General features: G+C 47.3%; 1 protein-coding gene across 1 annotated transcript in view; it reads right to left on the bottom strand.

Annotated features, from left to right (window-relative positions):
- HADHA (hydroxyacyl-CoA dehydrogenase trifunctional multienzyme complex subunit alpha) overlaps positions 1 to 12,805 on the bottom strand; it is a 28,019-nt gene that overhangs the window by 4,089 nt on the left and 11,125 nt on the right. The window contains exons 8-15 of the mRNA XM_062622624.1: positions 10,580 to 10,702; positions 9,814 to 9,932; positions 8,973 to 9,029; positions 5,197 to 5,306; positions 4,751 to 4,885; positions 3,472 to 3,643; positions 2,701 to 2,787; positions 888 to 1,028 (exon numbers count right to left, since the gene is read on the bottom strand). Coding sequence (XP_062478608.1) covers positions 888 to 1,028; positions 2,701 to 2,787; positions 3,472 to 3,643; positions 4,751 to 4,885; positions 5,197 to 5,306; positions 8,973 to 9,029; positions 9,814 to 9,932; positions 10,580 to 10,702 — 944 coding nt within the window. The remainder of the gene's footprint in view (positions 1 to 887; positions 1,029 to 2,700; positions 2,788 to 3,471; positions 3,644 to 4,750; positions 4,886 to 5,196; positions 5,307 to 8,972; positions 9,030 to 9,813; positions 9,933 to 10,579; positions 10,703 to 12,805) is intronic.

The raw sequence follows: 12,805 nt of genomic DNA, 5'->3' as shown, positions 1-12,805 counted from the left end.
GTTTTAGCTCTGAAATTGCTCATGAAATCAGGAAGCAGGAGATAACCTGAAAACTGCCATGCCAGGAGGCATGTGGGGATGAGGGTTAGAGAAGCAGCGCTGTATCTCCACTTGCTTTCAGAGCACTTTTTGACAAGCCAGTTTTTCCAGTACCACTGGAGAGACCTGCTAAGCACTGCTGGCAACCTCACACACCACTGAAAACACCAATCCAATAATACACTCCTCTAACTGCCCTGAGCCTACTGGATGAACCTCCCACCTAGTTCAAACAGCAGCACTGCTTAGCATGAGACCAGCTCTACTTGCAGGACCATGAGTTCAATAGCAGCTGTCAGCCTGACGAAACACTTGAAGCCCATGGCTTTTCTGAGGCTCTGCTACCTCCTCCTAGAGACCACAGTAGTTTGTTCTCAGCTGCTGCCTTGCTGTGCTCAGTCTTCTCCCTCCGCTTGGTACAGACCTTTGCCTACACTTACACATGTATTTCTGCCCCCTCTCACACAAGTTTTAAATCCAGAAAGAGGAGGGTTACTGCTCACTGACCCTCTGTCCTTGCTGCCTGCCAGGGAGAAGAGGTGGTGAGAATCCTGCCCCGCCTCTGATGCCACTACAGGCTCAAGGCTCCTGGAAGCTGTGTGAAGCAGGACTGCCAACTCCTTGTGCTGGCTGATCAGACTGCACCTGTGCCTCATGGCTTTCCATGGCTGCTCCAAAGGACACTTCAGGGATCATCGGGGCACCTGCCACCTTCTAACCTCCATTTTTACTTCTCAGCATGAGTAGCTAATGCCAGTGTACTCACAACCATGTTTCAGCCTCCTCAGTGCACCAGCCTGCCCTTTTATTCATTACCCCAGCTTATATTCTGTGCAGTGCTCCCTCACCTTTACCACTATGACGACCTTGCCCTGTTTGAGGCCGACAGCAACGGCAGAAGCAGCTGTGTCCTGGGATGTTTTGTCTGTGGTGATGATTTCCAGCAGCTGCATTCTGTCAACAGGGGAGAAGTAGTGCATCCCGATTACCTGGCCAGAAGGAAGAGCTCAGGGTTAAGACAGACTTTGGCTCCCAGAGTAATCTGCTATGCAAGTCAAGTGTCCAGCTGCACAGACATCACCCATCACCACAATGCACTATCCATTCAGCCACACACTCCATTCTATCCCTCTCCAACAGAAATGCTCCCCAGCTCCCTTCCCTCCTTGGCTTTCCCAAGGACATATCACATGCCCCACAGTTCTTGCCTCAGGGAGGACAAAGGGGTAACACAGGACCAAGAGTGCTGATCAGCTCTCTTTATGCTTGTTAATAGTCTGGCAACAAAAGCTGTCTGGGAACCTCAGCAAGCTCAGTCCCCTCAGGTAAATCACAGGCACTGTGTGACTGCAGGTACTGTGCGAGCTGGCTGGGCAGCCACATGCCTGGGTGGTACTTCTGCTGAGCATTGAGAGTGGAACAGCAGCCACAGAAACAGATGTTGATCAAAGTCCCTGTGTTCTGCTTGTCAATGATTTGTTCCTAGGTTTTTACCATAAGAATCTGCCATTGGAATAATCTCCCTGGGGAACTGGTGACTCCCCAGTGTTGGAGACTGTTAAAATTTGGCTGGACAGGGTGCTGGGACATCTAATCTAGGTCATACTTTGCCTAGAAAGGTTGGACCAGATGATCCACGAGGTCCCTTCTAACTTTGATATTCTATGCTTCTTTTTTTGACAATGAAGTGAATTTAAGGATGAGAAGGCAAGCTTCGAGAAACTAAATGCGGAGGTATGCGCAGCCTTCCTCTGGGAACAGCATTTAAGTGGAGGTTATTCGGCTGTGTGATTCACTTTCTTAACATGACCATGTAATCAGCTTGTCACCTTCATGCCTCTGGGAAGCTACACTTGACACTAAGATCTGCCAGAGGAACACCTGCTGGAGAGAGCTGCAGACTGAAAAACTAATTAAACACACTAATTAGTTAACTAATTTCCTATTAGTTTCCTATAAAGAGTCATTATGCAGTCAATTTATACAGCAAGAGGAAGTTATTTTGCAAGTATGAAGAAATAAAACTCAGTTTGCATTTCCAGTACAACTAAGGTCTGACAGTAAATCAGGAAGAAGCTCATGAACGAGAGGAACCTCCAACAGTTACTCTTGGCATCCTGTTCACATAGACCATCTGGAGCCAGAAAAAAACCCCAACATCCCTGCAGAAGCTGATTCCACAGCTGACCAACACTGTGGTTTCAGCACCTCTGAGTTCAGCTTCCAGTCACTGACCTTCCTTCCCTTTTTGCTGCTAAGTTAGTTTCCTCTCCAAGAAGGTGGAAGCATTCTCCTATCACGGCAAATCACTCCTAGGTCTAATCAGCGTATCAAATTAACTGAAGTTGTTGGCTGGAATTGCTCGAGTCCTTCCACAGCTTCCCTACCCCCATGTGCATTAATGTTTCCTGGAAGCGCACTGACCTCCCTTCTGCACCCTGCCTTAATATCACACTTGAGGCAAGTCTACCTTCACCCACTTCCTACCTACCCAAAGATCAGAAGCTCTTTGTTCAATACTTGCACTGGGGGCAGAGGATGAGCTGTTTCATGTTTGAGGAGGAAGTAGAAGTTCCCAGTGCCCACCTCCAGCAAAGACAGTTTGCCCCTAACAGGCATCCTCGTGCAGAGCAGAACAGGCACTTGGTGCTGGGTACTCACCTTCTCTGGCCTCTTGCTAACAGAAGCAATTTGGCTGATTGGGAGGGCAGATGTGTTACTGGCAAAGATACAGTGAGGAGGTATCACCTGTGGTAGGGGGTGGAAGAGACAGTGTAAACGCACAGGCTGCAGAGACAGATCCAGTGGGATGTGCAGACCCTGAGAGAACAGCACAAGCACCTGGCAATCCTGACAAACAAGGCAAACCTCATTTTCTCTGTCAGCATTAGAAACCAATTCTAAAGCAGCAGCCCATGTCAGCCAGATCTGACTTCCCCTGAACTCTCCACAGGTCAGAGCCCCTGTCTTTCTGCCAGACCACCGCAACAGCATTACACATGGCAGAGAGGGACTTCAGAAAGGTGCACAGACCAGATCTTTTACCATCCCGTTACTTCCCCAAGTGTACTCTTGAACAGAAAAGTGCAGTGGTGGAAAGCTAGAGATAGCAGGTAAAGGAATATAAATTGTGGAGATATCAAAAGACATTACTATCATATTAATGTTGTCAGACAAATAGAATTATTTCTGGAGTGGTTCCCAGGAGTTAGCAAATGTCAGAATTGCCCCATTCAGCTAAAAGCTGACTCCTTACTGAACAGTAAATATCCTTAGGGAATAGGAAGGCTGCCCTTATCATTTACCCCTCTACTGACATAACTTGCACCAAGCACAAAGATGTGACAAACCCAGCAGGGCAGGACAGGACTCCCCGAGTCTCCACCATACAGGGGCCACATCTAGCGCAAGCTGCTCAGAAACAATACTCACAGCCTCCACTTCCTTCAGCACTTTATGCTTGATGTTGATGTCCTCAAACACTGCCTCGATCACCATGTCTGCCGTCTCAAAGCCCTTGTAGTCCAGCTGGCCCATAAGGTTGCTGAGAATGAAGTCCCTCTCAAATGATGTCAAACTCTTCTTCTTCACCTTGCTGTTCAGCCTAGGGAAGGACAGCATTGTCATAGCTCCTGAGCAGGCCAGGCCAGGGTGCTAGAGGTGCACCATGCCAACAAGGGCATCCCCGCCTCCCTCCTGGACCCAAAACAACATCTCCAATCCAGAAGGACTGCCACTGGCCCCTGGAAAAAGGAGAGCCCTGCTCACACAACACAGCTGGTGCATTAGTCTGAAAGTCAACTAGTCTGAAGGTCAAGAAGGACAAGGATCTACTGGAGTTCAGCAGAGGACTACGTAGGTGATTAAGAAACTGGAGCATCTCTCTTATGAGGAAAGGCTGAGAGAGCTGGGCCTGTTTAGCCTGGAGAAGAGACGACAGAGAGGGGATCTCATCAATGCATACAATTATCTTAGGGGCAGGTGACAAGAGGATGGGGCTACTCTTCTCAGTGGTACCCAGTGACAGGATGAGGGGTAACAGCTACAAACTGAAACACAGGAAGCTCCATCTGTATACAAAGAACAACTTATTTACCATGAGGGTGATGGAGCATTGGAACTGGCTGCCCAGCGAGGCTGTGGAGTCTCCTTCTCTGAAAATATTCAAAACCCACCTGGACACAATGCTGTGCAACCTGCTCTAGGTAAACTCACTTTAGGAGGGCTGTGGGACTGGATGATCTCCAGAGGACCCTTCCAACCCCAACCACCCTGTGATTCAATCACTGATACTCCTGATGATGCACAGCTGAGCACTATTATTGCTGAGCCAGGAGAACAGGGGAAAGAGATCCAGCTTTTCAGAAGTGTGACCCAATGCCTCTCCTAAGATGGGATTTTAGGCAACCAGGATTACTCCCTCCCCCCCTTAGCTCTATAAGCTACTGCTGTATCTAAAAACTAAAGCAATGGTTAGATCATCTGCCTACCTAAGGAGCTAAGGCTGAATACACTAGGCCTATTTCATAGCAATATACCAGCACACTGCATAGAAAAGAAAGCACTAAAAGAAAGCACTTCTGTGACATCTGATGGTAGAAGACTCCAAAGGAGCAGGTGTCAGGAGTTCCTGACTGCTTGAAAGCAGAGGAGTATTTTGACTGACGGCAGCCCTATTCCATCCCGAGCAAATTCCTTTTAGTTCACGTACCCCTTGAAGATCTGCTGCTGCCCTCTGTCCAAGCCTTGTTGTGCTGTGTCCTTCAGAATGGTTTTTAGCCCTTTATCCACTGAAACCTGTGCAATGCCAGCTCCCATGAGCCCTGCTCCCAGCACTGCCAGAGTCCTGCACAGAAAAGGAACAGGGGACATGCTTAAAGCTAGAAATCACTGAATTTCCATTGCTGCTGACAGATTCCCACAGCTCCTGTCCACTCAGGAACTATTTTTAGTGAGGTCATGCAAGATTTCACTTGTGGGTGAGACCTCCCAGCTGCAGAGCATTAGCCTTTGGGAGGCTAGAAATCTCTCTGCACTGATACACTGCTTTTCAGGACTGTAGGCCACTCACTCCAAGAACAGAGATCCTCCAGAGGTCTTCTCTCTTTAGCAGAGGTCCTCCAACCCCTCCTTCAGGCATCCCACACATGCACTTACTTGACCTCTCGCTGAGGTGCTCCAAACTTGTTCTTCTTGCAGTGTGTCTGCCCGTGGTAAAGTCCTAACAGTGCTTTGGATTCCTTAGTCATTGCAAGTTTGCCAAAGTTCTGGAAGAAAGGGAAGAAGGAAGCAGAGAGTTTGGCATTTAACATCTGTCTCACTTCCAGCACATACACATCAAGAACATGGTAAGGGGGGAGCACAGCCATAACTGCACAGACTAGTAGCCAAGTTAGAAAAGGAAGAAGGGACAGAGTATATGAATCCTCTGCAGCAAAGCACCTGCTGTGTTAAGCATGGCCTGCTTTGCACCACTGCCTTCCACATAGGCTGCCAAAGAGCAGTAGGGAACTGCTTGTTCAATGGCCTGTCCCTTAAACACTATCATTTAAAGCACCTGAAAAAGTGTGTACCTCTAAGGCTCTCATCTGGAGGCACAGGGGTTCTGCCAGAGAACAAAACCAGCCATTGTAGTTCCATATCAATCTCCCTCTTACCCACTGAATCATTCACAGCTCATTTCCACCCTCCCACCACAGCTTTGAAGCATTTCCTGGCAGTTCACTGCCATGATAGTAGGCCAGAAACGACACAGCTGCCTTGACCAGCCAGCAGCTGCAGGGTCCCTCAGTGCAGGAGCCACTTCTAGGTCCCCAGCAGCAGGACTTATATGGGACCCTTTGTCCCCTGCGTGCATATTGCCGTAGCTGGGACCATTGCCCCAGTGGCTTCCAAGTGAAATGGCTCTGCCCTCAGGCTTTGAGAAAAAAATCTTTAAATAGGCCAGTTCTTACTGACAGCAGTAGCCTGGCACTATTTTCAGAGGATCACAGACCAGGCAACAAAAACTAAGGCCTGCATAAACTCCCAGCACTCAGCACGAAACAGGAAAGTAGTCAGGAAAAGACAGCACAATGCAACAGAAAACTAATGCTGTCTGAGCCAAGTCAGCTAAGGAAAGCCACCAAATCAGTGTAGTTTGGAGCAGGCTGTGTCTTCCTTCACCACTTTCCTATGAGTCAGATGCTTGTTAAAATACTAGAAACACAGAACCTGGAAAAGAATGTGCAAATCTATCCTAGGGGAAAGAGGGAGGCATTAAAAAAGACACGACACTGACACTTATTATTCTTTAGAGTTCTGGGAAGATCTCCATCCTGCTGCTGTTCTCAGGAAAAAACATTAATTCTTTTCAGTAAGGAACAGAGTACCCCAAGCCTTTTATTCAGCACCAGACCAAACGTGGGTGGAATGCATAAGCAGAACAGATGGGGTATACCCAGGAGATCACTGTTAAGGTAGGAGGCAGACAGCTACATCTCAGACCAGAACACTGTCACGAGGAGAGAGCAAAAGGAGCTACTAAGCATGGCAGGAAAGACTGGGGGATGTGACAGCAATGTGAGAAGATGGTGAAAGTTACAGATAGTACTGTGGTGGACAGATGGATTTCACCAGCAGTTACAGAGCAGCTATGTTAGCCATGACCCAAACGCAGAGGCAAGCAGATGGGAGCGTTGTGGGTCTTCTGGGGAGTCAGGTCTTGCAGAGCCTTAAGTGTCAAGGGACCCACACCAGTGACACTGTGCACAGCCAGAATTGCCTCTTCAGTATCAGAAGTAGCAAATTTGAGTGTGCATTGAGTGAGGAAAAACTAATCAGGGGCAGCTTGCTTATTAAGATAAAGACAAGGGCAGAGAAGGGGAGGGATCAGGATGGCTGAAGATGAAGAAGCACAGGAAAACAAAGATTATGTGTGTGTGTGTGTGTGTGTAATAAAAGGGTCATGCATGAGCAAGCTGCCGTGAGGACATTTGCCTGCTCAAGCCATGGGCCTGCCCACCACAGGCTGCTCTACCTCTATATTAAACTCTATGCCTGTCTTCCTTGGGTATGTCACTAGTAAACCTAAGGCAGGACTGAGTGACATTTAGGGCATGAGGTCCATGTGCCAGCAGCTGGTCAGACTGGGCGCTGTGGCCGACTGACAGATGAAACTTCTACAGACAGCTAATAAAGGGGTGTGTGTGCACATGAACTTCAACTCTGATCAGCTGACCAGGAGGAACAGCATCAATCACCCACACTGGCCACGCCCATGAGCTGTTTGTGTTTATGTGGGTGTCATCAGTAAAGGCACCATGCTGTTTGTGCAACCAGCCGTGCGTGTCATGTGTCTGTGAGCACAAGTGTGCATGTAGCTACACCTCTGCAGTACGATATCTCTTCTATGATTGTAACAGCTACTCAGCCTCGCTACTGGCCGGACACAGGGGAAAAGCAGCAAGCAGAGCAAGAGGTGAAGTCTTCTGGGTCTTAAATGCAAAAGTCCTGACTACCCTTAACAGTTGATATTGGTGCTAAACTCAAATGATGTGCCAGGAAAGTAAAGAACTGAAAGAAAAGGAAGAATGATACAGAGGCTTGTTTCATAGAACCACCGAACCACTGAATGGTTGAGGTTGGAAGAGACCTGTGGAGATTGTCTTGTCCCACCCCACTACTCAAACCAGAACAGGCTGCTTAGGACTGTGTGTAATGGGTTTTAAATACTGCCACAAAGGGGGACTCCACAGTCTCTCTGGGCAATCTTCCTGCATTCCATCACCTTTACATTAGAACAGTTGGTTTGCATATTTAAGTGGAATTTCCCATTTCTGTTTGTGCTCTTATTCTGCCACTAGAATAGGTAGAATGGAAAACTGGAGCCTGGTTCCAACCCTCCTGTAAAGAAGGAGGGCTGGATTCTAGCCACATGACCTTTAAGGTCCCTTTCCAACCCAACCCATTCTATGATCTATACACATTGATAAGGTCCCCCCAGACCTTCTCTTCTCCAGTTCCAGGTCTCACAGTGTCTCTTTGTGCACCAAATGCTCCCACCTTTAATCATCCTTGTGGCCCTTTGCTGGACTCTCTCCAACCAGTTGGCCCAAGCTTGGACTAGTGCATGGGGTTATTCCTCACCAGGACAGCACCTGGCATTTCCCTTCACTCAGCTTCATGAGGTTCCTTTCCACCCTGTTCTCTGGTTTGTTGAGGTCCCTCTGCATGGCCAGTACACTGAACTGGAGTATCTACTAGGAAGGTAGGAAGGTGAGTTTGATCAAGGGACAAGGAGAGAGAAGTCCAATTTGGGGTGAGAAACTACTGCTGAAAAAAAACCCCACCTAATTTTCAGAAGCACCCAAAATCATCAATGAGTGAAAAAGGACCAGCACAAAGTATCTGGCCTAGGAAATGGTAAATGGCAAACCAAGAATATTGGAGACTTAGCACCCTGAACAAAGATAATGGTGAAAAAGAGTGACAGAGTAAACAGAGCACTGGTAAAAATTAAAGTTAACTCTTGGAGGAAACAACTTCTTTGCACCAAATTGTCTGGAAACAATGAGGAGACCAAGAGCACTACACCCACACCTCTGGATACCTGTCCCCTGTACAATCAGAGGAAACAAACAGGGCTCAGACACATGGAGAAATGACAGTCCTGCTCTATGAAACCTGTATTGGTGAACTCCTCCTGGTCATCTTCTACTCAGAAAGGAAACACAGACAGGAACGAGAAAAGGCACAAACTGTTTTCAGAGATGAAGAACCCTGAAAAGCAGCTCTGTTGTTTAAGAAAGCCTTTTTCACACCCCCACTGCCAGAAGAAGGGGCAGGGAGTGAGATACCATTCTGAGATGAATATTATCCTTTGTGTGTGGTTAGACACAAATCCCCCTGACTACAGAATTCACTAATTACAGCCAGGGATCTAATCTTCTTACCTGGGATTCAGTGAGGTATCCAGCGTCACGCCCCTGATCAAGACCAGTCTTTACAACCTAGTCAAAGAAGAACAATAAGGATATGCCACTGTTAAGTCACATCTGCCAACATCTACACTTTAACAAGATCACTTGTTTAGCTGCACCTCCTGCTTTCACATGTGACTCCTCTCCAATATTCAGGTAACACTTCAGACTTTCTGGGTCCATCACGGGGGTTTCCATCAGGTTCATTTTTACACATGCCTTGTGGTTTCAGGAACTGTTTTTCAGTAGGACTGTGCTCCTGTAATGACTCTGCTCTCAAGAGTCAGAGCGGGACATTCACAGGTCTTAGAGAAGTCTTCGCAACAACTTAATAGTAAAAATTCATTTTAAAATAATAAGGATTCAACCATGGATTGTGCCTGTAAGTAACACAATGCCTGTGTAACCTGGGGAACTAACTTTTTAAGTATGGAGTGGTTCATGCTATGAAAGCAGCAATTTTTATTTTCTTAGCTTCAAACAGATTCACCCAACTCTTTGTAAACTAAAACTGCAGCTGAAAGTTTCATTTAGACAACATATTCCAGCTAAGCCTCCCTTCAACTGGGATTCTTGATCTACCCCTTACTGGCACCAGTATCACCTAGATTGGTGATTGTATTCTGGGAAGCTGTTCTGAATTTTACCATGCTTGCTTGATGCATCACACAACCAGCATGCACTAACCTGATCTGTGAAGATCAGGATATAAGGCTTGGCTAAGAGAAATGAACTACCTTCCCTCCATCTGTTGCCACGTTATCCCACAGATCCACCATCACTGTAGTTTCTTACATCTCACAGTAGTGATTACCTCAATGATCTTTACTGGAGCGGGGTAGAGTCCTTTGGTTTGTTTCTGAACTTTGCTCTCCACTGTCTTGTAGACTTGCTGCCTCACAAACGGAAGAGCCATGGCATAGTCTGTTATCTCTGCAAGATGGACAAAACATGTCTCAGCACAGTGCTACATGCACAATCAGCCTTTAAATGATTAACCAGGAGTATAGGTGTGAATGTCACATTTCTACACCAGAACCTCAGCCCCAGGTAGCAGGGTCTCCTCAGAAGAATTTCTATGGCTTGTTTCAGACAAGACTCTTTTAGGGCTGCAGCATCCTCCTAATACAACTGGTGACAAACAGAGCTCTGGGGAGTTCTTGCACATAGATGTCACCTTTTCTGGGCTCTAACTATGTAAGGGCTCCACTAACGAGGATTAGTGCAGAGCAAACCCATGTGCTTCTTCCCACTTGATTACACAAGCTTGGTACAGAACTTGCTACTAAAACTTTGAAGATGGGTAAGTCCTCTGGAGGTAGCTGTTGAGGCTTAAGTTCTCTTGAGGCTTGGCTCCCTTCTTCAGGAGCAGCACCATGTGCAGCTCCGGCAATGCCACCTCAAGATATGCAGAGCAATGTTTTCTCTGCTAACCCACCAGGCTCAAGAGATGACTACAACATGAAATAATTTTGTTTTGCAAATGGAATTAAGTAGGAGCACAAACACAGACACGTGAAGAAAGATGGATTATACTCTCTACAATCCCTTGGGATCTGCCACAGCACCTACAGACTTACTCTGTACTAGCCCTTTGGATCTTTTGGAAGACACAGTCCTGTTGGCTAGTCCTCTGGCAAAGCCAATGGCTACCTCCTCTAAATACTCAATTGTTCGTGCTTCTGGAGCCTTCACACCTGGCCCTGTGAATAAAAAAGGAACTCGTGAGGACATGCAGCGGAAGTTGTCACTGATAGCTGAGGATGCAGAGGTGCAAGGGTAAGACTAGCAACATGACATTCCTTTGAATTATCACCACTCTATTCCCCACACCTGCATGACTTTTCTTGCTGATGAACAATGAGGGAAAGGCTCAGACAACTATATCAAGGCCCCAAGGCATATATTATACATGGCTTTATACACAAATGCCAAAACACCAGCTCCCAAGGGGAGCAGATAGCACTATGCCACTTAAACATCAGCGCTACTTTCACAGAAGCATAGAATAGCTTTGGAAGGGGATGTGAGACCATCTGCTCTGACATGCTGCTCAAAGTGGGGTCAAGTTCAAAGTTAAATCCAGCTCTGGAATTACATCAGGCTGCTCAAAGACATGTTCTGCCAGCCTCTGAAGGACTCCAAGGATGGAGGTCCCATCACCTCTCTGGACCCCTGCTTCAGCACCTGACCATCTTTTTTGCAAATTGTGGCCTTTATTCCTCAACTTTTTATTTAATTTAATTGCAGGCACTCCTGGATCCCAGCAGAACTCCAGTGTGCTGTCTGCCTTCCCTTTTGCTGCACCTCTCCTTTCTTACATGGTATGGTAAGTCTGTACAACAATACCTGTTGGTATTAAACATACAGATGACAGTTTCAAAGCAGTGTATCCCTGAAAATTACCTGTCCTGGAGCTGATGTCCAGTGAAACCTCCACCTCTGGCCTCAGTTGCAGGAAATCTCTCACTTGCTTTAGCTAGTGCAACACCCAGCCTAACTCAGAGCTGTCCCACAAACAACGAAGCAAGCCACCACAAAATGAGTTTTAGCAGTCTCCAAGGGTGGGTTGCACAATTTCCAAGCACAGAACTGGTATCATCAGACAAGAGGACGGAGTGCAGCGCTGAAAGGGCAGTTGTGTGAACTTGCTAGAAGCACAATGAGTCATTAATGAAAGAGCAATGCCCAGTGACTCTGCGTGGGCCACCACGAAGAGCCTGCAGGTAAACCTGCACCCTTGGGCTGCCTCTGATCTAGAAGAACAAACCTGCTGAGGTTACAACTCTATCATATGGCTGCACAACCTCCTTAACCTTCACCGTAAACTACTCCAGCCACACCCAGATGCTCCACAGAGCCCTCACAGCAAAGAAACCACAATAGCAAACAACTACTCTATGACACAGGAGACAGTCAAAAACCAAAACTAAAACAGAAACCCCCCTCCTCTTTCACCTCCCACTATTCCCTCCCTCCACCACGAGCTGAGGTCTTGACAGAATCACAAATATTTTGGGTTGAAAGCAACCTTAAAGCTCATGCAGTTCGGGACACCTTCCACTAGACCAAGTTGCTCCAAGCCCTGTCCAACTTGGCCTTGAACACTGCCAGGGATGGGGCAGCCACAGTTTCTCTGGGCAACTTGTGCCAGGGTCTCACCACCCTCACAGGGAAGAATTTCCTCAGATCTCATCTCAATTTCCTCTCTGTCAGGTTAAAGTCATTCCCCCTTGTCCTGTCCTTCCAGGCCCTTGTCAAAAGCCTATCTACAGCTTCCTTGTTGCCCCTTTAGGCACTGGAAGCTGCTCTAAGGTCTCCCTGGAGCCTTCTCTTCTCCAGGCTGAACAAGCCCAGCTCTCTCAGCCTGTCTCTATAGCAGAGGTGCTCCAGCCCTTGTGGCCTCCCCTGGACTCACCCAAACAACTTCAAGTTTCATCTCTTTGCACATAAATCTTGAGAGCATACACTCAGCAAACCACAGATGCTGCTGCCTGCTGGAGGGTCTCTCAGCAAGAAGCAAATAAAGCAGCACGCACATTTTGACCAGATCACGAAAGCTCGCTGTTGGGAAGTCTCACTCATGCCCTGGCAGTATGACAAATCCAGTGTAGAGGAAAACATTCCAAACAAAGCAACATCTTTCATGTTACAGGCAGCACATAAAAACTTAATCCAGCGCTGCTGCATAATCTACATTTCAGCAAGGCCCAGGGAATCTGAGAGAATTTCTTGGAAATCTGAGAGCATCTGGGATGGATTTCTGAGCTCCAACCATACTTGCTTCCAAATTCTCTTCCCACCAC

This window comes from Pezoporus occidentalis, unplaced genomic scaffold (assembly GCF_034315485.1).
Source record: "Pezoporus occidentalis ecotype Australia unplaced genomic scaffold, CSIRO_AGI_Poc_V1 ctg244, whole genome shotgun sequence".
NCBI classification, from domain to species: domain Eukaryota; kingdom Metazoa; phylum Chordata; class Aves; order Psittaciformes; family Psittacidae; genus Pezoporus; species Pezoporus occidentalis.
Note: the sequence above shows the minus strand (reverse complement) of the source record. Positions and strands in the feature narration are given on the sequence as shown.